At 43.2% G+C, this 27642-nt stretch overlaps 1 protein-coding gene and 1 non-coding gene across 2 annotated transcripts in view; both read left to right on the top strand.

Annotated features, from left to right (window-relative positions):
• Positions 1 to 27642, top strand: part of LOC130861993 (24-hydroxycholesterol 7-alpha-hydroxylase) — a 92304-nt gene that overhangs the window by 27838 nt on the left and 36824 nt on the right. Inside the window, exon 7 of the mRNA XM_057751360.1 lies at positions 5533 to 5623. Within this exon, the coding sequence (XP_057607343.1) occupies positions 5533 to 5623 (91 nt within the window). The remainder of the gene's footprint in view (positions 1 to 5532; positions 5624 to 27642) is intronic.
• On the top strand, positions 2086 to 2276 carry LOC130862467 (U2 spliceosomal RNA). The gene has a single exon (XR_009055641.1). It is a non-coding gene; the product is annotated as a U2 spliceosomal RNA (small nuclear RNA).

Below are 27642 nucleotides of genomic sequence, written 5' to 3'. Positions count from 1 at the left end.
TCTACATGTTGATATCCAGTTATGCCAGCACCATTTGTTGAATATACTTTCTTTAAGGGATTTATTGATTTTTTTCCCCCAATTTTATGTTTGTCTTTTCCTCCATTTCTTTAAGGGAGTTTTTCTTTTCCTATTTTAGGGTGTCTATCATCTTTACAAAATTATTTTAAAAGTTGTTTTCTTCTGCTTCTTCTAGGTTAGGATGTTCAGGTCTTGCTGTTGTAGAACCACTAGGCTCTGGTGGTACCATATTCTTACACTGCCTTCTGCCCATCTGGGGTTGGGGTGGTTATAGGTATAGGCATTGATTCTTTATCCAGCTGGTGCAGATGGAGCCTGTGCCTCTGGGTAGCTTCCGACGCTGCTGAGGCTAGTAGTGGAGTGGCCTGGCCACAGTAGCCTTGCCTGCTGACTGGCGCTTGGGGCTCTACCTCTAATCAGTGCAGGCAGGGGCTATGCCTCCATGGGCCTCTGATGCTGCTGGCGATGGTGGTGGAGCAGCCTCTTCCTCCAGTCGGAGTAGATGGGAGCTGTGCCTCTGGGGCCCTCTGATGCAGCTGGGGATTGCAGTGGAGCAGCCTGGCTGCAGAGGACTTTCCTGCTGACCAGTTGCTGGGGCTGGGATGGTTGTAAGAGGGGCCGACTTTCGCCATTTTTATCTGCTGCTTCTCTGAAGTTGTGACTATGCTGAATGGGCACCATGGCCTCATTCTGCTCAGAGTTATTGTATATGATGGCACTTGTGTGGCTTTGCATAGTGACCTCTTTCCCGCCTTCTCCAGCTGTGTGTATTGCAATCTCTGTCTAAATGCGAAGCTCTTTGTCCAGAAATTGCTTTATATGTATTTGCGTTTGCCATGATTGATAGGTTATCTGGGATTTTATAGAGATTTTTTTCTTTCTTTTTTGAAAGATTATCTATGATATCCATCACTTTGAGCTTTAAATGAGTATATTTTTTAAGTATTTAACAAGCCAAAGTAAAAGAAGTGATGAATAGATGATGGATGGACATATGGATGGATGGATGGATGGATGGATGAATGGATGGATGGATGGATATATTGAAAAACACCATCAATTGGCACCCAAAACATCCAGCAGAAATCAACTATGAAGATATTTTAAGACAGTTCTAGATCCATATAGAGAGAGTCTCAGCCAGAGCAGTGTCCCCTCTGGTGAGACTTCCAAGTAAGGGAACAAGCAGCAACACAGAGAGACGGCATCACCAATCAGGCATTCAGAACATTATCAGAAACCAGCTGGAGAAGTTAAGGCAGTGGGCGTTCCCAGTTGAGCTTGCTCTCTCGGGGTGAGGTTGCCATGGCTATACTTCCAGCTTCTCCTTCCCACTGTATGACTTTTACATCACGGGTTAAACAGTGATAGCATCTGTTGAAAATGATGTTCCTTCAGGCTGTTCTCAAGGACACAGAGCTGTCTTGAGGTATCTCGTTGTCAGTTGTGTTTCTTCTCTGTCACAGACTAGGGGCTCCCATTTCTCACACAACGGGGTTTGGAGTCTGAAGGAGGAGGACCAACCCCATTTCCAGTGCCAGCTGCCTCGTGAGCTTAAACAGTACGCGGCAGTTGGCTTACATAGTGCACTTGCCGGACTCTGTCAGCATCCGTCACATCTCCTTGTATGCTGTTGAAGGATGCAGCCAGCCTCAGAGCCTCCTTCCTCATCTCTTCTCACTTCCTTCTTCCCCCTCCTGCAAGTGGCTTTTTGTAACTGCCCTGCAGTTTAGTGGGCAGGTTGACTTTTCTTTTTGCACTCTGGACATGGACTTGACCCTTTGACATCATATTGATTGTTACGCCCTTGGACAACGCTTTTGAAATCTTTTTCCAAATGTGTCATTGACTCTAGGGCCACTTTTGCTTTTTGATTCAGTATTGCATAGGAACATTTTATTAACTCTTTTATATCTTTTCCTATTTGTATTTTTGTTTATTGAGACAATGTCCCAGGCTAGCCTTGAACCCATGATTCTATTCTTCAGTTTCCCAAGTAGAGTCCAAGATTACAGGCACGTGCCATATTGCCTAGCCCTTTTCTTATTTTTAAGACATAAAGAAATCACTTCTTGTCCCTTTGCTAAGGTGAAGTGTGATATCTGTTCTTATCAGTTGAGTAGCAGAGACTTCCTCTGTGTGAGGATAACACAGTAAAAATAGACTTTTGGTGCTGGGAGATGGAACAAGAGCTTGCTCTGTCCACTCCAGGCAGAGATCTGTTGAGCAGCACCTCCAGGAACAGTGCACTCCTCTTGGGGGAGCATCTGAAAGAAATAAGTGCTCCCTAGAAATGCTCCCTTCCCTTAACTATTGTAGGGGGAGACAAGGTCTCATATAGTCATGCAGCCCAGACTGGCCTCACATTGGCTGTCAGGGAAGATGACCTTGAACTCCTTATTCTCTTATACATCCTAGATGCTGGGACTACTCACCTTCACACCAAAAGTACATTGTTGTGTTTTGATTTATTTTATTTTATGCATGAGTATTTTACCTGCACATTGTATATGCCTGGTGTCTGTGGAGGTCAGAAGACACCAGATCCCCTGGAACTGTAGTTCTGGGGTGGTTGTGAGCTGTTGTGTGGGTGCTGGGAACCAAGCCTAGGTCCTCTGCAAGAGTAACAAGTGTTGCTAACCACTGAGCCGTCTCATCAGCCCTCAAAAGTTCTGTTTTAAAGGTAAAAAATAGCACTTAACATCATCATGCAGCCATATTTACTGAACTGAATTCTAGAGTTTTCCATAAAAACAAATGGTACCCAATTTAAGAGACTCTCAAAAGCACAGTCAGGCACACAGGACTTCGAGCTCCGCTTGTGTTACTGAAGGTCTGAGATCATTACTGGAATTCTCTGCTCAGGGTGAACTCTGACCTCAAATACAATGAGTTGAGTATGGAGTGATTATTAATGAAGCCCAATAGATTCGCACTTCCATTGATAGCTAAGCAGAGGAAGAACCCGAGGAGGGAGACAGGAGAGAGCTCTCTGAGCTGTGTGTGAAGGGGAACTGGATAATCTCTAGCTAAGTCTCCCTGGATCTGGATGCTGGTCTAGGCTGTCTGCACGACAGGGGCCTTGGCCCTGGTCCTCTCATTTCTTTCTCTGTATCAAGGCTATACATACATCTTTGCTTTCTCAGCTCGGTGCACCAGGTACAAAGCCGGCAGCCTGGGCTTGCCTCCTTTCCACACCACCCTCGGTACTGCACTTCCTCTTTTGACCACACGAGGGAGCGTTGGGGTCATTCCCAGGGACAGCCTGTTTCACAAAAGCAATAGAGACAAAAGACTTAAGGTACACAAACTGTTACCTGGGTCACCTCAGAATTGATTTCAAAATATTTTTTTTGCCACTTACCCTTATTTTATGTATATTTTTTCATTTTTGAGAAATTTTCATACATCAATACTGTATTTACGTAATTTCCACCTCCCTCACCCCCAACTCCTCCTGTGCCCACTTCCTCTCTCAAGTTCTTGATCGCTTCTTTAATACAATATTAATATTAATTTAGTACAATGCTTACAGGAAAACAGTAAACGGGAAACCCAAGCTTTTCAGGATCTTAAATATAGCTGTATTGTCTAACCTCCAGAAGCAAAACCTTCCACCTCAACAGGAAGCTCATTTTTAAGATGCATATTTTTATCTTAAACATCTTAAACTCATTTATTTTGATAAATATTAGGAATGAAAAATCAATCTCCAAAACATGTTACCTCTTGAATAAGATGCAAACATGAAGACTGTTCTGGAGCATTATTGGGGGGGGGGGCATTAAGGCCAAAGAGGCAATTCACAGAAGCATTCAAAGCTGGCTGATTGAGTGACCCTGGGTAGAAGCAAGATCTACACAATTGAAAAGATGGATGTAGTCTACTTGGAAGGAGACATTTATAATTGATTACAAATTTCAGTAGAGATCTTGGCTGTCCAGTCCATATTAGAAGTATCTCCATTCAACTTAATTTTAAAACCCTAGACTGAGATCTCAAACTCCTACAAATAGCAAGTAGGAAATCGCTTATTCATTACCTTGAGTAATTGAAGACTGTGTTATTAGATACAAAATGATCCTGCTGGCCAAAAGAGAATTTATTGATGTACTTGGGTACAAAATGGCTCTATTTTCTTGTGTCAAACTCTCATACTTTTGTTTGTTTTACTTTTATTTTATATTAATTTTGAGGAATGCTGGGTATTTAACCCAGGACTTGCACATTCATACCTTACAAATGTCTCACATCAATCCTCACCTCCAGGTCCTCATAACTTACTTAATGAGATTTAAGTATGGCTTCCTGGAATTATTTAAAATTAATATGAGAAACCCTGTCTTGAAAAACCAAAAAAAAATTAATATGTTTTATTTGCAAGAATAAAATTTTCTGGTTCATTTCCTTTCTCTCTCTGTGACTCTCAATATAGTCTTGCTGCATAGGCCTGGCTGCTATGAAATTTACGTGCAAACCAAGTTGTCCTTGAACTCACAGTAATCCTCCTGCCTCTACTTCCCAAGTGCTTAGATTATAGCTTTGTGACACCACTCTCTGCTGCCTCATTTGTATTTTAAGAAAATTAAATCATGATAATATTTTCATGTTGTATTAACATTCCTAAGTATTAATGGTTTGTTTTGAATATTTGTGGATGGCTACATGATAGTTTATGTTTCTTGTTAGTAAACACAATTCCACATTCTTGGTTCAGCAAAGATAGCTTATTCTATATAAATACAATAGCTAAACTACAGCAACAGAATCAATGACATCACTCTTGTTTTTTTTAAAGTAATTACCAGAACAATTACTCCACTGCTTTCCTTTTATTTATTTATTATGTATAATGTTCTATCTGTCTGTATACTTGCTGGCCAGAAGAGGGCACCAGATCTCATTACAGATGATTGTGAGCCACCATGTGGTTGCTGGGAATTGAACTCAGGACCTCTGGAAGAGCAGTCAGTGCTTTAACCTCTGAGCCATCTCTCCAGCCCTCACTCTTACTTGTAAAATCTAGTTTTTTTTTTTTTTTTTTTTTTTTTTTTTTTTTTTTTTTTTTTTTTTTTTTTTTTTGGTTTTTCGAGACAGGGTTTCTCTGTGGTTTTGGATCAAAATCTAGTTATTTTGAAAGATGATACTTAATAGCATGTGTTTAAGACTGTTTTTTTTTCTTTATTTTTATTTTATGTGTGTGGGTGTTTTGCCTGCATGCATACCTCAGCACCACATGTGTGCAATGACCACAGAGGCCAGAAGGGGGCGTCAGATCCTCCAGGACTGGAATTACAGATGGTTGTGAGCCATGATGTAGATTCTCAGAACTGTGCCCTTTTGAAGGGCCGGAAGTTTTCTGGACTGCTCAGCCATCTTTTCGGCCCCTAGTAGCATGCTTCTGAGGTTGACTAAAACTCCTTGCTTCTTTCAACTGTCTGCGGCTAGCACTGAATTTGCTTTCGTTCACCTCGCGAGAGGTTTCATATTGTATGTGTTCCTCTTTTCCAGATTGCATTCTGGACACTTGCATTTGTCCTGGCCCACCCTGAAGTCCACAAGACCGTTTTAGAAGCCATATCTTCTGTGTTCGGCACTACAGGTACTAAGTTAATTTACCTAACTAAGGGCGCATTTAGTCTTGTATGGTTTGCATCTTGACTGTCTACCATGTTTTAAAGTTAAAACCAGGGCTTGGGAGATGGCTCAGTTGGTAAAGGGCTGGCTACACAAGCATCGGGTCTTAAGTTCAATCCCCAGCACCGGTTAAAAAAGAAAAAAAAGGCTGGGTAAGGCCTTTTTCTTGCAATCCCAGTGCTTAACATGTAAAGTTATGGACCGTGATAAGAAAAATAAAAAATAATTTAATTTTTCTTGTTCAAAAGTTTAATATCATTGTATAAAATACCACATGGGTTAAAAGTTGTTCCTCCCTCGCCTCCTCCATGATGACTGAAAATATCATTTTGAAAATACTTTGTTTGGCATTTCTTCCAAACTCAAGCAAACTTGACTAGCATGTGGGGTACCTAAGCAGTGCCCTGCCAGCCCAGAAATTGAACCCGGCAGTACCGGGCTTTATCTTAGAGAGATTTGGGCATTGGAATTATTAAGAACTAGGGATGCTCACAGTGGGATTCCAGAAACTCACCGATGAATTTCAGGACAGGTCATTGCTCTATAGAGAGCTCAGCTCCACAGGGCTGATCACAGATGTGCAGAGGCACAGAGCCGTACATCTACACTGAGTAAACAGCCGGGACCCTCCTTGACTCATGCTCTTCCCCATTTTCTGGGGTGCTCCCAGACTCAAGCTCTTCCCATTTGCTGGGGTGTTCCCTGACTCATGCTCTTCCCGTTTGCTGGGGTGCTCCCTGACTCATGCTCTTCCCATTTGCTGGGGTGCTCCCTGTCTCATGCTCTTCCCGTTTGCTGGGGTGCTCCCAGACTCAAGCTCTTCCCATTTGCTGGGGTGCTCCCTGACTCAAGCTCTTCCCATTTGCTGGGCTGCTCCCTGACTTCCAGTTCTCTATATTCCTGGCCTTTGGGAAGTGCAAGGCCAGGAGAAGAGTGGTGGGGAAATGTGGAGAGCCCAAGTGACTCAGAGGCCACAATTGGAGTGTGACGTTAGTCTGTCTGCAGGGCTTGAATTTGGAGCCTTTAGATGTGGCTCCCGTGTAAAGAGACAAAACTCCTCTCTCTTCTGTACCATCGCTTGTTTTCAGAAGCTTGTTGTTCTCTATTAACAGAAAAACATTGCTTCAAACACTGTTTCATGGTAATAGCTGCACTGTATCGATGATGTCCATTGTAAGTCATGACTGCAAAATAGAAAACAACTCACAAAAATATAAAACTTAAAAAAAAAAAAACCCGTATGTGTATAGAGGTAGCTCAGAGCTCTCTGAGCGAATGAAGTATCTCCTGAACTAATTATGTATAAGCTGTTGCAGTGGCTCAGAAATCTAGACGTGGGAGGAGGCCATGAGGCCATGAATCATGGAGATTGATATCGAGGAAGATATCCATGAATCTATACAAGGAACATGCCAGAGAAGGAATATTAGGGCATGCTGTATTATCGAGTCTTCTCCAGAAAAACAGACCAATATGAGATGGTTGGAGAGCTGGATAGACAGTAGGTTATTAGGTCCATAATTAGATAGATATTAAATGGATAGATAGTTCTAAAAAGATTTATTTTACATTTTTACAGCTTATTTTTACTTTTAGATTGTGTGGCCATTTATGTGTCTGCATGTGACTCTAAGCATGTGAGTGTAGATGCCCACAGATGCCAGAAGATGGAGCCCCATCCCCTGGAGCTGGAGCAACTGGCCCTTGTGAGCCATCTGATGGGGCTGGGAACTGAACTTGGGTCCTTTGCAAGAGCAGCCTCATAAGGAGGAGCTGGTGGATGTGATTATAGATCCTGCTAGCATGGTCTTAGCCATGTGATCCTACTGTAGTCTGTCCAGTGAGGTTAGTGGCTTCTCTGGACCTGGACATGGTTCATCTATACTGAGACGCTATGTGCCTCCTGTTCTTAGTCAAGGGCCTCTGTGTGCATGGCAGGTGCTTTCTGCATCTGGTCAAGCCGAGCCTCATGGCTGGCCACAGCAGGGTTTGGATATTTACAGCATTGTGTGGGGTGTGAGTGCACAGCCCTGCACGAATGAATGACCTCCAGCTTGTGCAGGAATACAGACCTCGTCAAAGCCACTACCCACACCTGCTTCCCTAGGCTTTCAGTTTCATCTGTCCAGTTTACCTGGTATTTGTCTGTCTACTGCCGCAGGCGGCTGCAAAGGTAAACAAATTACCTTTAAAGGTTTTTCTCCCAGCATTCCTCAGGACAAAGATCCCTGCTTTTCTGCTTCAGAAGTTTGGATAAACAATGATCACATTCTTCTTGGCGCCTATATTCTAGGAGAAAAAAAAAACAATGATCAATTCAATGCATAAATAAATCAAGACTGTTAGCAGCTACCATATTCTGTATACAAAAGAAAACAGACCCGAATGTGGATGATTACCCAGGCCAGGAGTTGAGCATGGGTTGAGCAGGTGGATCCGGCTTGGCCTTATCACAAGGATTTGAAGTGGTTTGGCCTTAGACAGGTAGGAATCTAGAGGCGGGGGAGCAGATGTGAGCCCACAGAATCTGCAGTTCTGTTGAAATGATCCTGTCATTCATTCCACGGCAGAATGTGTAAGGAATGGACTCACCACGCGGAGAGAGGAGCTTTAACACTCCATCTTTCCTGAGACCTCGCCCTTCCCTGGACTGGCATACTCCCTGCCCTTCCTTGTTTTTTTTTTTTTTCTTATAATTTTTAAAAAAGAAAACAAACTATCTTTTATCATTTTACATACCAATCGCAGTTCCCACTCCCTCCCCTCCTCCCATTCCCTCCACCTACCCTCCCACCCCACCTCCATCCAATCCTCAGAGAGGATAAGGCACATTGCTTTGGGAAAGGTCCAAGGCCCTCCCTACTTTATCTAGGCTGAGCAAGGTATCCACCCGGAGAGAATGGGTTCCTCAAAAGCCAGTACAAGCAGTAGGGATCAATCCTGGTCCCACTGCCAGTGGCCCCACAGTCTGCCCCGGTTATACACCTGCTACCCACATTCAGAGGGTCTAGTTTGGTCCTGTGATGGTTCCTTCCCTGTCTGGCTGGAGTTGGTGAGCTCCCTTTAGCTCAGATAAACTCTTTCAGTGGGTGTCCTCATCATGATCTTGACCTCTTTGCTCATGTTCTCACTCCTCCCACTCTTCAACTGGACTTTGGGAGCTCAGTCTAGTGCTCTGCTATGGGTCTCTGCCTCTGTCTCCATCAGTTGCTGGATGAAGGTTCTACGGGGACATTTAAGATAGTCATCAATCTGACTACAGAGCAAGGCCAGTTCAGGCCCCCTCTCTTCTATTGCTTAGGGTCTTAGCTGGGGGTTGTCCTTTTGGATTCCTGGGAATTTCTCTAGTGCCAGGTTTCTTGCTAGCCCCATAATGGCTCCCTCAATCAAGATATCTCTTTCCTTGCTCTCTATCTCTGTCCTTCCTCCATCTTGACTATTCTGTTCCCTCAAGTTCTCCCCCCTCCCCTTCTCTCCTCCTTTTCCCCTCCACCCTCCCTTTTTCCCCTGCCCCCATGCTCCCAATTTTGTCATGCTATCTTGTCTATTTCCCCTATCCGGGTGGATCTATGTTTGTTTGTTTGTTTGTTTGGGTTCACCTTGTTACTTAGCTTCTCTAAATCATGAACTATAGGCTCAATGTCCTTTACTTTATAGCTAGTATCCACTTATGAGTGAGTACATACCATGTTTATCTTTCTGGGTCTGGGTTACCTCACTCAGGATTTTTCTTTCTAGTTCCATCCATTTGTATGCAAATTTCAAGATGTCATTGTTTTTTATCGCTGAGTACTATGCCAATGTGTAAATATGCCAAATAACATGCCTAGTTCATGGCTTTAACTCTCCATTCATTTTACTAGCCACCTGCTCCCTAGTCATTTCTGGACATCTCTAATACAGAGAGTGTGCCATCGGTTGATCACAGCAGACAGTCTGGGGTGTGGGGGCGGGCTGCATCATGCCTCATCCTTTCCCTTGTCTGCTGCAGAGGGAATCCCTGCTCCTTTCCCTCCTGTGATGCATTCATGTCCCAGCACCTGCATCTCTCTCCAGAGCTCTGCTTACTGTCTCCATTGCCAGCAGGGTTTCCCAGACTGAGCCCCAGGAGCTCACTCCAGCTGACTGGGGGTGGGTCTTTTGTTTGTTTGTTTATTTTCTTTTGTTCTTAATAAATCTGTTAAAATGTGGGATTTCCAGAAGGGCTGGGTGTGCTGTTCCCGGAGGGCAGAGCCAGAAACTGCTCCCAACCGGGCCACAGGCTGTCTGGCAACCTAGTATCTCCACTAATGCCAAGCACACAGTGACACTGGCAGGGAACACTGAATGACATTGTGTCCCTGGGAACTTCAGCCTGTGAAATCTGCAGTGGGTGCCAGAAAAATCACAAGCTCAGTCTCCATTTTTTCCTATCACTAGCTTTCTCTTCCCCTTCTTCTTTTATTTTATATTAATTTTTATTCATGTGTAGGTTTGTGTCTGTATTTGTATATTCACAAATGTATATGTGTGTGGGAGTGTATATACGCTCATGTGTATGTGTATGTGCACACGCGCGCGTGTGTGTCCTTGCACATGTCTGAGAAGGTCTGAAGAGGGCATGGCACCTGCTAGAGCTGAGGTTACAGCAAACATGGGTTCTGGGTCCTCTGCAAGAGCAGCAAGTGCTTTTCGCTGCTGAGTCAGCTCTCCAGGCCTGGTATCACTAACCCTTAATTCAAGCTATGAGACTGTTTGATCTGATCTGGAGCCTTTCTTCATGGTACTGTCTGAGTTTCAGGGGAGACAAGAAAAGCAGGAGTCCTGAGGTCAGGCAAGCTTCTGCCCAAGCGCTGGCCATGATGATGATGCTGTGTGTAACTTACTTACACCTGTTATACATATATGTGAGTGTAAGAAATGTGCTTGTATTTTTATGAAAATAAATCTTTGTGTGTGAGTGTGGTATGTCTGTGACATATCTGTACATGTGCACGTGTGTGTGTGTGTGTGTACAAGGGGCTGTACAAGGAACACGTGCAGGAGGCTGAAGGAGGGTGTCAGGAACTCTCTGTCTATCTCCACCTATTCAATGAAGCAGAGTCCACCCTTGAGCTTGGAGCTAGTTTTTTCAACTAGCCTGGAAGCCTGCTGTTCTCAAGTCTCCCACCCATTTGGCATTGGCGTACCAGGCCTTCCCTGGACTCCTGTGCTTGCGCTGCGAGCTCTCCTAGCTCATCAAGCCATCCCTCCAGCCCACCAATGGCAATTTCAAACAACGCAGTGATTACCTGAAGTCACTGTGTGCTAGCCAAAAATATAATCATTCCCTTTATTGTTTTTTTTTTAATTAAAAGAATCCACAAACTGATAGTTCAATTAGACTTTGATTCTCTGTTTTAATGAAGTTTCCCCAAATAAAACTTTCTTCTATAAAATGTTGTCTATTCTCAAAATGGTAAGTGTTGCTGTGCCCACAGAACTGAAGATGAACATTAAATTACTTATGTCTTGCTTTCAGTTAAGCTACATATTAATTATTATATCATGTATTGTAACGGCGTAAATGAATGCAGACAGATTATAAAAATATATACAGCTTTAATGGGGAAATAGACTTACAGGACCACAGGTTCCTGCGGAGAACAGGAAAGCAGAAAAAAGGGCGGCTTGGAGCACGCCCGGCAGATTTATCAGTAAACATTAGCCCGAGGCGAACACGCCCCCTAATGGGCGGGGCTTATCCCTACAATGTATTAGTTATTACTTATTATGGAAACTTATATTTTTGTTATTTTTCAAATGAGGTTTTCTGTTGTCCCAGGCTAACCTTGAACTCACAGATAAGTCCAGGCTCACCTCATATCTGTGGGAGTCCTACCAAGTGCTGGGTTCAGGCTGTGCCAATAGAGAGGCTTTTGATTTAAGCAGCCCTGCACTTACCCAGCACTAGGGTTTGCTTTCTTTATCTTGGTGCAGACACTGAAGTTCATATTTAGGTTTCCTTGAATCATCTATTCCTTTTCCTTTGCTTTGTTTTCTCAATATTAACAGTGATGCAGCCCTGAACCACAAACTCCCGGTTCATCCAGCGCGTGAACTGCATTCTGTCCATCCTGTGTGTGCACTCTGTTCATCCAGCCCATGTGTGCACTCTGTCCATACCGTGTGTGCACTCTGTCCATCCCGCGTGTGCACTCTGTCCATCCCGCGTGTGCAATCTGTCCATCCCGCGTGTGCACTCTGTCCATCCCACGTGTGCACTCTGTCCATCCCGCGTGTGCACGCTGTTCATCCCGCGTGTGCACGCTGTTCATCCCGCGTGTGCACTCTGTTCATCCCACGTGTGCACTCTGTTCATCCCGCGTGTGTACTCTGTTCATCCAGCCCATGTGTGCACTCTGTTCATCCCGCATGTGCACTCTGTTCATCCCGCGTGTGCACTCTGTTCATCCAGCCCATGTGTGCACTCTGTCCATCCCGCGTGTGCACTCTGTCCATCCCGCGTGTGCACTCTGTCCATCCCGCGTGTGCACTCTGTCCATCCCGCGTGTGCACTCTGTCCATCCCTCGTGTGCACTCTGTCCATCCCGCGTGTGCACTCTGTTCATCCCGCGTGTGCACTCTGTTCATCCAGCCCATGTGTGCACTCTGTTCATCCCGCATGTGCACTCTGTTCATCCCACGTGTGCACTCCTGCTTCTAATATTTAGGTTCTGTGTCCACCGTATTAGAGGCAGTTTTCTTTCCTCATTCAGGGGCTACTCGCTGAGAATTTGCTCATCAGAAGTGCTTGCTCATCTTACAGACAAGCAGATAGCAAGCAGATGAAAGTTCCTGCTTGGTTTTTCCTACATACCCGTTATTTTTATTTAGCAACATTTTTATTTATTTTGTTTTCTAACATAGGGTGGCATCCACAGCACCTTTTTTTCTGTCTGTAATCTTACTGTGCAAACTATAAAATTTACCTCTTTTTTAATTTTGAGATTATAATTTAATTACAAAATATCCCCCTTCCTTTTCCTCTCTCCAAACCCTTCCTATTTCCCTTCTTACTCTCATTCAAATTCCTGACCTTGTTTTCCATCAATTGTTATTGCATGTATGTATGTACTTGTATATATGTATATATTACCAGGAACAACCCATTGAGTCAAGCTTTTCCCCCTTTTGATTTACAAGGAAGAGGATTCACCTAGATAGGATTGATTCTTTCAATTATAAATCATAAAATGTGTAAGCAAAAATGCCCACTCATTGGCAGAGAGAGGTGGCTCAGTGATTAAGAGTCCTCTATGCTCTTACAGAAGTTGAGAGTACCATTCCCAGGGCCACATCAGGTGTTTCACAAGCTCCTGTAATTTCCACTACAGGGCATTCAGTGCCCTCTTCTGGATGCTGAGGGTACCTGCATTCATGTGCACATACCTGTACACAGACATAAGTCTGAAAGTAAATCTTTAAAGAGTGTCTCTTGAGTAGAGTCAGAAGTTGAGCTGTGCATTTCCATCCTGTTAGTCACAAATTTGTGCCTTTGAAAACGAAAAATCGTACCCACAGCCTATGATATTTTTATGTTTGCTTTGTTTTTGTTTTGGGCACTGCTGTGTTTGGATAGAACACCAATCCTGATGGAACATACTGACACTGTAGGGTGTCCAGGTGCAAATACAGAATGACCTTGACTTCGCTAGTAAACATAAACAAGCCTGCCAACTAGCAAAATCAAAACGAAGCCCAGGGTGGCGTGCATGGTGAGCATGGCACTGCCCTCACTGGCTTCATTAGCTCCCCAGTCCTGTCTCATTGCATTGTGCTGTCTGCAGTAGCTCCAAGTTTGGGCCTCACGGACTGCCATCATTTGTGCTCATAGTTAACTCACAGCTTCTTCCCACTTGCATGTGCTCTCTGTCCCCTCTTGCCAGCTCACGACAGGATTCTTTAAAGATTCCATCATGCCATGACCTAGTAATCTTACTCATCCCTCATCCCCAGCTAGCCCAGGCTCTATGGCTAATAACCAGAGTTACGACTGGAGTGGATCTTTGTTGCCTTTTGTGGGACAAATTGTCTGAAATAATGAAGTAAGGGATCAAGCAACAGAGCCACGATTTCTCCAATGGAGTTATGGACACAGAATAGTTATTTTATTAAAAAACTTCTCTGCTTCTACTTGAAATCTGATAACCTGAATCTAATGTCGGGGAGGGTAGAGGCTAAGACAAATGCGCATTATTCCAGGAATATTTCACAAGACTCATTTTCCTTTGTTAGCTTGGTCTTTGTGAGCTGCCTTGGACCTAGGATGCAATAAACTACACAGAAACATATTACAATGGTATTTCTCAGTCACCAGCCTTGGACACTGGATCTGTTTACAAAATCAAGAGGTTCCATCTGATCTACCCCAAATCTCATCTTTTCCAGCCAAAATCTATACTTTTATTCTCCTCCCCCAGCCCTAAGGCCAAGTTAGTGCCATTGGCAACACACAGCCTGTGAACTCCAGCCTGATACCCGAGCCATGCAGACATCCATGTATGACGAAGGGCTGAGAAGACAGTTTCCAGAAGCTGTTTCTAATACTCATTGTTTCCTGTATGAAATGCGGGACTTGGTCCTGATGATGACCTAAGTCTGCGAGGTGACCCCTTCCATCTCCTGGCCCCAGCACACAGTGATTCCTCTGATAGCCATAGCTTATTGACCGCCCTGTCACGGTTATGAGGCAGGAGGGAGGTTCCCCCTGGCTGCCTCTCAGTTTAATTATAGTCTATGTCTCACTCCCATGCCCACACTCTTCCCCGGCTTGATTAATTCTCGCCCCTTCTCATTCAAGCACACCTTTTTCAGTGGGTTCTGAAGGGGAGTTATCAAGGCATTTGGATAATCTTTTTCTTTCTGTAGATGAAATGCTGAGGTGTAAGGGTTATGTTTAGATCAAGGTTTATTTTATGTCTTACCCCATATTTTCTCACTTCTGTTTACTATAGACGGGAGCATGCTCTTTATTCTTTTTTACAGAAGGAGAAGACATCCCAATTTTGAAGCAGGCTCCTCTTTGTCTTCTTACAAACATAGCAATCGAAAACTACCCCATTAATGTGGGAGGTACTACTTGTAAAAATTAACAGGAGATACAGTTTTTCTCAGAAGAACCGAAGCTGCTGATTTAGCACGGCATTGCTGAACTTGTCTGAAATGACAGAATGGACTATGTGTTGTTTTTATGTGTGCATGCGCGGGTGGAGTTAAGGGCAGAGGGTCAGTCTTGTGGCCCTCCCTGTCTCCCGTCAGCTGTAATTCATCTGTTCTAGCAGTGCCATAGTCCTTGCTGTCTCCCCCCCCCACCGTCGTCCTCACTGTCCCCTTTATCTTCGGCATCCCAAGTGTCGGAATGAAGCAGCTGAGCCGAGTCAGCTTCCAAAAGGCTATTGCTTTTACTTCTCCAGAAGGAGCCTGCACCCGCGATAACACACTGAATCACAAACTCCTGGGATGTTAGGTACCATGCCGACCTCTTGAAGACTTAGAAGCAGCATTGAAAACTCAGAAATGAGGACAATGCGTGGAAAGGCTGGTGGCCAGAGGGTGGGAGGGGGTTGGAGATGTGGCCTGCTAGGCTCCTGCTGTCTTTCCAGCCCCAGTGCCTCGGAGCCAGTGGACAGTCCTTTGGTTTCCGGTGTTCATTTACCAGAAATACCTGAAGGGGCTGTGTAGGCCTCCCCTCGCATTCTTCACCTCTCATTATTTTCGGTGCATAGAACAATGGACTAGGGGCTGGGATGTCTCAGCAAGTAATAGTGCTTGCTGCACAGGTAGAGAGCCTGAGTTCAAATTCCCTGAACCCACATGAAAAGCTTGGGGTGGTTGTGCCTGTGTCTGTGTGGGAGGTGGAGACAGGAGGATCATTGGGGCTTCAGGATGTGATCTAATCTCAAGGGAACAAGGCAGAGGGTGATAGAGCAGGGCACTGTAGAGTATCCTCTGGCCTCCATGGGTTCTTATATACATATGTGTGCACCTGCACATGCTTGTTTACGCCACACACACCCGCACATACACATGCACAGCAAGCAGATGCACACACCAAAACAAACAAAAAATCTCAGGTTGGGATGGACCTATATGGAGGAAATAGTAATATTTCATAAACATACACTTTAAAAGGAAGGGAACATGCTATGTTCCTGGATGGCAAGGTTTAGTTTCATGAAAATGTCAAACTACTTCACGTTTTCAAATTACTGTACATTTAATTAATCATGATGACAGTTACAATGACTTTCTTAAAATTATCCAAATAACTTAACACATACAAAAGTAGCTGTGATAACAATGGTAGTAATAATAACTGAATTATTAGAAATATAAATTACTAAAGCCAGAGCCCAATAACAGATGAAAACTGATCATAAAGTCAGGATTACCAGAACACACAACATACACAGGAAGCATGGTGAGACATGGGAATTAGTTGTCTATCTTTTGTCAAAGAAAAATCAAAGAGAGGAAAAAACTATCAAGTTAGGTGGGTAACGATGTGGGGAAGATCTGAAGCAGTTTGGGGAGATGAAAGAATGTAATCAAGATAAATTGTCTGAAGATTTTTTGTTGGAGGAGAAGGCTGCTTGTTTGTTCCTGTCCACCCAGCTAGCTTAGACCTAAAATAATCACACAGAAATTATATTTTATAAAACACTTCTTGGCCCATTAACTCTAACTTCTTATTGGCTCTTACATCTTAATTTAACCCATTTTTATTAATCTGTGTATCGCCACATGGCAGTGGCTTACCGGCAAAGTTTCAGCATGTCTGACTCTGGCAGCTCCATGTCTTTTTTTCTTTTTCTTTTTCTTTTTTTTTTTTTTTTTTTTTTGGTTTTTTCAAGACAGGGTTTCTCTGTGGCTTTGGAGCCTGTCCTGGAACTAGCTCTGTACACCAGGCTGGTCTTCCATGTCTTTTTTCAACTCTGCCCTTCTTCCAAACTGCTCCTGGTCCTGTTTGTCAAAGGTTATTGTAATTTTTTTTTTTTTGGCCTGACAAAGCTCTCTGCCAATGCAATAATCCAAATCAGACCAAATCAAACCAAATTAGAAAAAGCCCAGGTTTAATGGGGCCAGTGCTCCTGGGGTTACCCTTCGGGAAAACACAAAGAGGGGGAAGGAGAACCAGAAAGACCACATGTTTGTTCTCTGGGGGGAGGGGCAGTTTAAAGAGCCTGTGGGAGTGGTCTTGACCCTCCCTAGGGAGGGGTCATCATTTGGTGGGCTTTTTCAGAGGTGGACTGTGGCAACTCTGGGGGGAGGGGGCCTGGAATGGAAAGTTCCATTTAGACATTTTAGAATGGATGCCAGGGGCTGGGGTGAAGTGTCCAACCAAACATCCCAACTCCTTGGATATAGGGATGCCAGGGGCTAGGCTGACGCTTGGACCCAAACATCCCAGACTCCTAGGATATAGGGGTTCCAGGGGGCTAGGCTGATACCTGGACCCAAACCTTCCAGACTCTCTGGATATAAGGATGTCAGCAGCTGGGGTGACGCTTCCAACTAAACAGTGTTGTCACTTATTCTTGTCATCAGCCACTCTTCTTCATGAGCACTGACCTTTATGCACACAGCTCAGCTTCACTGATCTTAAACAAGCTGGCCTGTGCTTATGGAATGTTAGCACCTGTGCAGGGGAGTCAGCAGAAGTGAGCACCCAGGATTTCAGAAATATAGGAGGACCCTGTGGTCTGTGTAGGAGTGGGCGAGTGGGCGCTCTAACTTTACAGGGAATCTGTTATGTGCTTTTCTTCTTCCTTCTGCACGCTCTTGGCAGTACAGTCCTGCCTGTCTTAGAATACAGAGAGCCTGGAGCGGGGAAATAGCTCGCTATCCAACCTCACTTTAAAACCTACTTTCTGATTCTGGCTCTTTGAATTGTGTCTTAAAAATAAATGGCCAGGTGGTGGTGGCACACACATTTAATCCCAGCACTTGGGACCTTTAATTCCAGCACTCGGAAGACAGAGGCAGGCAGATTTCTGAGTTTGAGGCCAACCTGTTCTACAAGAGCTAGTTCTAAGATAGCTAGAACTGTTACACAGAGAAACCCTGTCTTGAAAAACCGATATATATATATATATATATATATTCATATATTCACATATATATATATATTCATATATATATATATATGAATGACTTATCACTGTCTGCCATTTTCCTTTTGCCAAGACATGGATTCTTTCTCCAGAGTTATTAGTTAGGTTCTTACAGAATGCTGTTTCAGTGTCACGGGATGCTGTGGGACAATGGTTTGTACCCTGTCACTTGTATTTTATTAAAATACTGATTGGCCAGTAGCCAGGCACGAAGTATAGGCAGGGTGACCAGGCAGTAAGTAGGGGCGGGGTAATGAGAACAGGAGAATTCTGGGAAGAGGTAAGAATCAGTCTGCAGTCATCACTCAGACAGAGAGGAAGCAAGATGAGAATGCCTCATTGATGAAAGGTACCAAGCCACATGGCTAACACGACAAGAATTATGGATTAATGTAAGATGTAAGAATTAGTTAATAAGGCCGGGCGGTGGTGGCGCACGCCTTTAATCCCAGCACTTGGGAGGCAGAGGCAGGCGGATCTCTGTGAGTTCGAGACCAGCCTGGTCTACAAGAGCTAGTTCCAGGACAGGCTCCAAAACCACAGAGAAACCCTGTCTCAAAAAAACCAAAAAAAAAAAAAAAAAAAAAAAAAGAATTAGTTAATAAGAAGCCTGAGCTAATAGGCCAACCAATTTATGATTAATGTAGACCTCTGTGTGCTTCTTTGGGACTGAAAGGCTGCAGGACTGGTGGGAGGGGGGCAGCAAACCTCAATCAACAATGGGGGAATCAGGGTTCCCTTTTGTGGAACCCATAAAGGGAGTTTAAAAACTAAATCAGAAAGAATTTGAGGGCCATTTTATTAGAGTTTGAGAGAAGGAGCAGGCAAGTGTTATAGAAGCCATGGCAACAGCCTGGAGGAGGAACATGGGTAAGAGGAAGAAAGCATGTCCTGCCTGCATGAGGCCAGCAGTGGAGCCCCGCAGGCAGCTGCAGATGTTGTGAGGTGTGCAGAGCAAGACTGGGAAAAGTCAAGAGTGCCAAGGGAAGTGTGCTTCAGACTCAGGCCAGTATCTGAAAAGCAGAGAGAAAGAAGTCAGAGGGAAAGTTATTATTTTGCACAGTTAACAGTAAAGATTTGGAAGCAACTGCCTTGAGAGGGTTTCTGGAGGGCATAAGTTTATTTTGTTTTCCTTGAGGGGATAATTATTCCTCCCATTTTATTGGCTTGTCTTCAAGCAAATACTTTTTTTTTTTTTTTTTGAAGCATGATCTCCTGGCTAGGTCATTGACAGGTGCTGTTGGGTAAGCTTAAGGAAAAGGACATTGATATTTACAGTGTCTTTGAGATCCATCAGAATAGCATATCTCCATCCAGGCCCTTTTTTGACCAGTAGGAATTAGATTTTCTTCAATAGGCTTCATCAAAGTCCACCTTTTTATATGATACCTTAAATTTTAAGGAGGGCAAATGTGATGCTTTCCTTTCTCCTGTTACCTTGGTAACAGGAGGTGGTGTCTAGAGCTGATTATGAGGTAACCCCCCCATCCTTAATGTCCTCCAAGACTGCTGATGTCTCTTTAGCTACCTAATATTTGACTAAAGAAATATTCCGTCTACGTGTTTATTACATATGTATGTATATCTATTTGTATGAGGAAAGGGGCTTGCTTAAAATACGAAAAAACAGTAGAGTTATCTTTGAATTTTTTTTTTTTTTGCTGTTCTAGTTGACTCATTCCTTCTTAAGTCTAAGAAATTATAGTTTCATGACTTATTTTAGAATTTGTTATTTTTCCTTCTGGTTGGGTGACTCCTACCCACCCTTCTAGGCTTATATAAATTCCAGCCACAGGCGAGAGGAGATGAATTCCATTGATGCCTGAATCCTCTGCTCTGAGACTTGTATTATAGTTATTTATATCCTGATAAATTGTCTTGTGCTCGTGTGTCCAAGATCCTTTTAGGCTGTGATTTTTATCATTTTTATTCCCTGCCCTCCTTTGGAAAGCAATGTGGGTATTAGCACGAGTGCAGCTTCTTGTTAGCCTTAAAGGCTGCTGTGAAGCTGTCAACATGTCTCCCTGTGCTGGAAAAGAATATTAGAATATTTATGATGTTGCAATACAGATGTACAAGCAATGCCAAAGTCACTGGGCAAGACAATCATTACTTTTGCAAAATGATGCACAATGACCTGAACTGGGAGAGCAAGCACACCTGGATGGGAAGTTCAGTTCAGTGAGTTTATTCTAATGCAGGATGGGGCCCATGGCCCACTGCATTGTTGGGACCTTGACCTCACAGTCTGGTGGGATTGGCTAATTTGTGATCAACACAAAGGGGAAGGGTATAAGAGAGAGTGAAGTTTCAGGTATGTCTGTCGTCGGGGTTTAGGCAAACAAGCACATGCATGAGGGTTTACTAGGTGGAAGAGGGCTATAGAAGACCAACCATCTTTGGCAGAAAAGCTGGTCTCGCACAGTTGGTTGGGCACATTAATTTGTCTGAGACTGGAGTATTGGGAGGTATCCATGAAGACTCAATGAAGGAGCTAACATATCTGTGATGTTAGGTAGCCAATCAGTTATTAACATTGCTCTAGCTCCTCCAGCATCAGTTTGAGCTACATATAACACCGGCATGTTTTGAATGTGCAGTGTCAGAAGTATGGGATCATGTTTGCGTCTTCTCTCAATCATTGACTAACAGTAAATTACAGGCAATGCCAATTTCCATGGCAACAGTTTGTCAGATTTCCCTTTTCCCTTGATAGCCTTGGGCTAGGTGAACAATATTTGCTTTTATTGTAGTCTTAATTGCTAATATTAATTCTCTGATCACACATTACATGCCACATAATATCTATACCATCTATAGCTATACCTCTATTCTATCTATCATCTATCTATCTATCTATCTATCTATCTATCTATCTATCTATCTATCTATCTTCTATGTGTAGGTAGCAGAATGGCTATTAAGGGCTAAAAGGCCACCACGGAATTCAATTGATTTCTGAAGTTTTGAGGAGCTAGGAAGCTGTTGGAAATGTAACAGAGTTTGTATTTCTAAGAGAGAACATGAACTTCCATTGGGAAGTAGTTACGCTTGTGAGTCAGGCCACACTGCAAGTCACAGGCTGGAAGTGAAACTGCATGATTGTATTCAACTGCAGAGCTGACAGAACAGAGTCCAGGTGAAGGAACCAGCGGACAGATGGGCCGCTTTTTCACATGTCCATCCAGGGGTGGTTATCCTTCATGTCAAAACTGGGGGAAGTCTGCTTGTAAAATAGAATTTCTTGAGGTAAGACATAGTCTGAAAAATGAATATTTTACAAAACATGGCATAAGTTTGGGCAGGGTTCAGTCTGATCTCGGCAGATATGTAGCATGTTTGTAATGTAAGTCAGTACCTGAAATAACAGCATTTAAATCTCTCATTTATACTTAACAAAAATAGCATGTCATCTCTGTGTAATTAAGACTTTCATCTAGAAATTAAATGTGATACATTAAAAATTCCTTCTTTCCTTCCTTCCTTCCTTCTTCTTTTTTTTTCCCATTTGTTTTGAGACAGGATTTCTCTATGTACCTGACTGTTGTGAACTTGCTCTGTAGTACCAGGCTGGTCTTGAACTCCCAGAGATCTGCCTGCCTTGGCCTCCTGAGTGCTGGCATTAAAGGCATGCACCACCACTGCCAGCCAAAAGTCAGTCTCTCGTCTCTTTCTCTCTCTCTCTCTCTCTGAATACAAGAGTCATCATTTCTTTTATTTATTTTCAAATATCCTAAGGTTTGATTTTATTGCATTTATGCCAAGCATTAAACAGGCGGTTTCTCAATTTTACCCGCAACCCCTTCTGCTCGTTTTCTGGCCTCTCTCTGTAGTGGTCGCGGTCTCTACAGGGCTCAGGCTCTCCTGGTGATTACCTTGGAATTCTCCCAAGTGGAGCTTTCTAAATTTAGAGCCACGGGACTGGAACAGCACAGCGCAGATGAGTGCTGAAGTCCCGACGCACTGCTGCAGAGCCATTTCTCACAGTTTTGACAAAATGGTCTTTTATCAGAAAGATGTTTGAAAATTTAGGTTATTTCTTTTGTCTTGTCCAAGAATGCTACTTTATTTTCCCACATCACAGTGTAATTTGAGAAACTAAAGATACATGATTAAAACACTTGTTTTCCATTGCTCATATATTTGTACATCATAGTTTTAGCTATTTCCCAGTAGAAGCAAGCTTTCATTCAGTTCTGTATTCTGTAATGTGATATAAAATGTTTCTACAGTGCAATTAGTCTAATAGTAATAGTTAAAATTAAAAACTTAAAAAAATTCTCTAAAGGAGGTCAGAAACTTCACCATGCCTAAGTTCAAACGTCCCAGGTCAGAACTATGCATGTGTTAGAACAGGGAGAAGTTAGAACAAGGAGATATGTTATTTTTTCTCATTAATGCGACAAAATATTAGCCAAGAGCAACTTAAAGGAGGAAGGTTTTTCCTGGGTGAGGTTTGAAGTCATCTGCCCATCACTCAGGAAAATCATGGTGGCAACAGTGCACAGTGACTGGTCGTATGTCTGCAGTCACGGGCAGAAGTGCACAAGGGCTGGTGGCATGTCTGCAGTCACGGGCAGAAATGCACAGGGGTTGGTCGCATGTCTGCAGTTACAGGCAGAAGTGCACAGTGTCTGATCGCATGTCTGCAGTCACGGGCAGAAGTGCACAGGGCCTGGTCGCATGTCTGCAGTCACGGGTGGAAGTGCACAGGGGCTGGTCACATGTCTGCAGTCACGGGTGGAAGTATCCAGGGCCTGGTCGAATGTCTGCAGTCACAGGCAGAAGTGCACAGGGGCTGGTCACATGTCTGCAGTCACGGGCGGAAGTGCACAGTGGCTGGTCGTATGTGCAGTCACGGGCAGAAGTGCACAGGTGCTCAGCTGGCTTACTTCCTTTTCCTGTTTTTATTTGGTCTGTAACTCCAGTCCACAAATGGTACCATGTTGTAATGAGGAGCAGGCTGCGTCCTGCTGCCCGGCTAGCTTAACCCCCGAAATAACCACACGGAAATTGTATTAATTAAATTGCTGCCTGGCCCATTAGCTCTAGCCTCTTATTGGCTAACTCTCACATCTTAATTAACCCATTTCTATTAAATCTGTGAATCACCACGTGACTGTGACTTACTGGCAAGATTCTAACCTACGTCCATCTTGGGTCGGAGAGTCATGGCGTCTGCCACAATTCCCTTCTTCCCAGCATTCTGTTCTATCTACTAGACCCACCTAAGGGCTGCCCTATCAAAAGGCCAAGACAGTCTCTTTATTCAACCAATGAAAGCAACACACAAATACAGAAGGAATTCCTGCACCACTGCCACCCACATTCAGGGCATATCTTTCCTCCTCTATTACACCTCTGGGAAATGCTGTCACAGTCTGCCCAGTGGTGTGTCTCCTAGGTGATTTCTGTCAGGTTGACAATGAGGATAAATTACCAGAGTGGTTCCCTTGGGAATCCCTCCTACCTGATTTGAAGCATTAACCCCAAATGTTGTCACCCCCTACGTTTGGTCTAGTAGAAAAATATTTATTATCTGTATGCTATGGCAATAGGGAACTAAAACAGAAAAGGAAAAAAAAAAAAACAAGAGGAAGGGATATTGGTGAATTTGTTCAAAAATAATTTCTCTAAGTAGTTATTTTAGGGGAAACCAGTCATTTGGAGAAGTCAGTGATAGGATCTGAATTGGAGGACCTGGCTAGCTTAATAGTAATGTCTGTTTATGGAGGGTCCTAGCTCATTAGGTCTCCCACGGTTTTAAGGATCAAGAAGAAACTAGCTTGAAGCCTGTTTCAGATCTCTGATTTCTAGTACCGATCACCAAACGTTTCACATCCCTGTTTCATTGTGCTGCAGCCATAGGCTTCTGGGTGAGCCTTAGCCTCATAGCTCGTGACTGACAGCCTCATAGCTGGGAGCCCGAAGGGCAGACAAGACTTCCCACTGTAGGCTGTTTCCAGCCACAGTATCACATTGCCTTCCCTTGCCTCATAGTTTTAACATTTTGATAAGGTCAACTAACACTTAAAGATGATACTTGGGACAACCATGATCTAGGTGGTGTGCAGTGAGGCAGCCGCATACCAAGGGGGCAGAGAGCAGACACTGAGACCCAGGAACCAGGATTCCATGGACAATGGGACACCCCCTTCTCCTGCTGCCTTGTTACCAGCTGCCACCTTTGTAATGCAAACCCCAGCAGGCCCAGACCTTTTCCTTTTGGCCACCCCCTCACGCATCGAATGGTTTCTACAACAGGCCTTAGTGTACACCCTAAGAGGGCTTTCCTTCCCTCCCTTTTGCCTGCCTTCTCTTTCTTCCTCCCTGTGTTCTTATTCTCTCTGCACATTTTAGTCCAGTTTTCCACACACACTTTCACGTTGGTGTAGTTCACTTCCCATACCATATTTAACTATTTACCTGTGTTTTCTTGTTCTCTAGAAAATATTGAGACAGCAGAAGTTACAGGTATTTGGTCTATTCAGTGATCAAAAATGGCTGGCCTATCACATACTCCTCCAGACTCGCCCTTATTACCAAAGTTCTCAAGCAATCCAATTTGTTTATAACGGAAATTATGTATCTTTATTATTCTCAGTTCATACGGGTTGCTGTGGACACACCTCACAGGTATAAGACATACATGGAAATAGATGGGTGATTCTTCAGCTAGACTGACTTGTAGACAAAAGGGTAGACATCTGCTATCAGGCTTTCTTTCCAGTGTCTGACCTGAATCCCAAGGGGTTTTCCCTTAGATGCCATGTGTTACCAAATTACCCTTTCTGTTTGGTGCCCAGGAGATGGTTACAGCAGAGGGATAATGGAGCAGATTGAAAAAATCAGGGTGGCGAAGTGGGGAGCACTCTGATAAAGCTGGGGAAAGGCTACTGTGTGGGGGAGGAAAGGGAGGGGGAGGGGAGAGGGGGAGACTCAGCTGCAGTGTTTTCTTAGATCTCTTTCAAAAAAGAATACATGTAGAAACCGAGTCTGTGCATCTGCTTACCATCTGTGCATCTTACCACATCTGTGCATGTGCTCTCTGAGTATGTGAGCAAAAGCGTCACAGCAACCGTACTCTAAAGAAGTGTGTTTCCTCCCTGGTCCTGTATTTTCCATGGGTTGCTGAGATTAAAATAGTACACTAAGCATCGCACACTTGACCTGAACATAGAAGTGATAAGAGCAGTGAAGACCACACAGAATTTATCATACTTGTAAACTACAGGACCCGGAATAAAAATTGGCCCTTTGAGGAAACCTAATAATAGCTCATTCTCTCCTTGCCTGTGGGCAGTCATAGACTTCTTTCCATATTTTCTGTATTTTAGATTTTATGAACCATAAAATTTCTGTGGCCTCCTATTGTCTGCCGTTGAAGAGCAAAGCCAACCACAGATGAGTATTGATATTTTTATTGGAAGGCAAATCTTTATAAAAATAAAGCAGTGAGCTGTGTTTGGCCTGTTGTCATTTTTGCTGAACCACAGTCTTATCTGTGAGATAAGAAAGAAAAGTGAGGTCAATATAGATAGATGATAGGTAGGTAGGTAGATACGTAGATAGGTAGATGGACAGATGATAGATAGATAGATAGATAGATAGATAGATAGATAGATAGATAGATAGATAGATAGTAGGATGGCTGCTTGTTCGTTCCAGGTTGCCCAGACACAAAATAGTCACTCAGAAACTATATTATTTAAATCACTGCTTGGTCAATCACTTAAGCGTATTGCTAGATAGCTCTTACATCTAGTATTAACCCATTTCCTTTATTTTATATTTTACCATGAAGTTCGTGACTTACCAGCAGGGTTCTGGCTCATCTGTTCCAGGTGGCGGCTATATGGCATCTCTCTGACTGTACCTACTCTCTGTATATATCTTCCAGCCTGGCTATATTCTGTTAAACCATTGACCGAAAGCAGCTTCTTTATTTTATTAACCAATAAACGCAACACATATACAGAAAGACTTCCCACACCATTTAGATGCCAATCTGTTGTATGAAGGCCGCTTGTTTGTTTCTGTCTGCCCAAAACCAAAAAAGCACACAGAAGCTGTATTAATTACAACACTACTTGGCCTATTAGCTTATGCATATTTCTAGCTCACTCTTATCTCTTAAATTAACCCATTTCTATTATTTTATATTTACCACAAGGCTTGTGGCCTACCAGCAAGGTTCCAGCTGGCAACTTGTGCGTTTCTTGTCTGGTGGCTCCATGGCATCTCCCTGACTCTATCTCCTTTCTCCCAGCATTCAGTTTTGTTTTTCCTGCCTAGCTCTGTTCTGCCCTGATATATGCTCAATTTCCTTATTCATTAACCAATAAAAGCAAACATATACAGAAGGACTTCCAAAACCATAGATAGGCAGACAGATGATAGATAGCTAGGTATATAGAGAGGTATGTAACAGATAGATAGGTAGGTAGATAGATATTAGATGATAGATAGATAAATAGATAGATAGTAGGTAAGTAGATAGATAAACTGATAACAGGTAGATAGATGGATGATAGGTAGATAGCTAGATAAACATAATAGGTTGGTAGGTATATAAATAATATATGGATGGACGATGGATAGATAGATAGATAGATAGATAGATAGATAGATAGATAGATAGGCAGATAGATAGATAGATAGATAGATAGATAGATAGATAGATAGATAGGAAGCTTGGCCAGTGTTCTCTGATGTGCCAATGCTCAGAGGGAGCTGCCAACTTTGTAGTTATAAAAATTACAAAACTAAGGCCAGAGGATAACTGCACCTACCACAAAGCCTAAAGACGTGGGTCTTATGCCCAGGAACCACATGGTGTAAGGAGGGAACTAACTCTTCCTGAGTTACCTTGACCTCTGTGTGAGCACTCTAATACACACTCAACCCCCAACACACACACAAATACAATTAGAATGTAATCTTGAAGTGGATGGAATTTCTGGATTAAAAGTTATCAGGGCTGATGAATTATGACCTAGATTCATGGCTCAGCATGAGAACTAAACGTCCTTTCTCCTAACTGACAGAAATCAAAGCCAGGTGAGTGATGGTTGCTGTCAGTATGTGTACTTGGACTTCTGACCCAACTCTGATTTAAGTCATCATTTTCACTCTCTAAACTTATTTACTTTTGTGTTTAATTAGAAGAGATCATTTCAAAATTACTATAGCAATACGAGCACTTTTCAAATGAGAATATTTAATGAATAAAACACAAGAGAGTCATTTATTTGTTTGTTTATTAACTGACTTACTGCACTGGGAATCGAACCCAGGACCGTGTACATCTAAGGCAGGGTATTCACAGATCCCTCCCTTTTCTTTTAATCCGTCACTGTGTTTGTGATTCAAATATGGTCCGCAGACCTGCAGCGTAACATCACTGGGGAACGTCCCAGAACTGTCAGTTCCTGGGTCCCGTACATGCAAGGTTTGCACTAAATTCTAATTAATTAAACATTTTTCCCATTCTTCCTCAGAATTGTCTCTAAACCTTTCCCATTGTCTGCATGCACAGCTTTTAAAAATTGATCTTCTCTTCTATTGTTTTAGAATCAGCCCGTTTATCCATTCATTTATTCCATCAGTAATAATATGCAGACTGTTTCCCATGTACGAGACACTGTGTTAGATCATAATCACACATCAGTGGGTATTATTAAATAAATGAGATTCAGAAAGAAATGAAATGTTATTACATTTGGGGAATCCTATGGTAATATTATAAGCTGGATTAATTTCTGTATCAAACCCATGAAGATATAATGGCATGGCGGTGAGTTGGAGGAGAACTGGGATGGTTCGGGAGAGGCTCTGTCAGGGGATATTT

Source organism: Chionomys nivalis, chromosome 19, assembly GCF_950005125.1.
Source record: "Chionomys nivalis chromosome 19, mChiNiv1.1, whole genome shotgun sequence".
Lineage (NCBI taxonomy): Eukaryota > Metazoa > Chordata > Mammalia > Rodentia > Cricetidae > Chionomys > Chionomys nivalis.
This window is presented reverse-complemented; position numbering and strand designations above follow the sequence as displayed.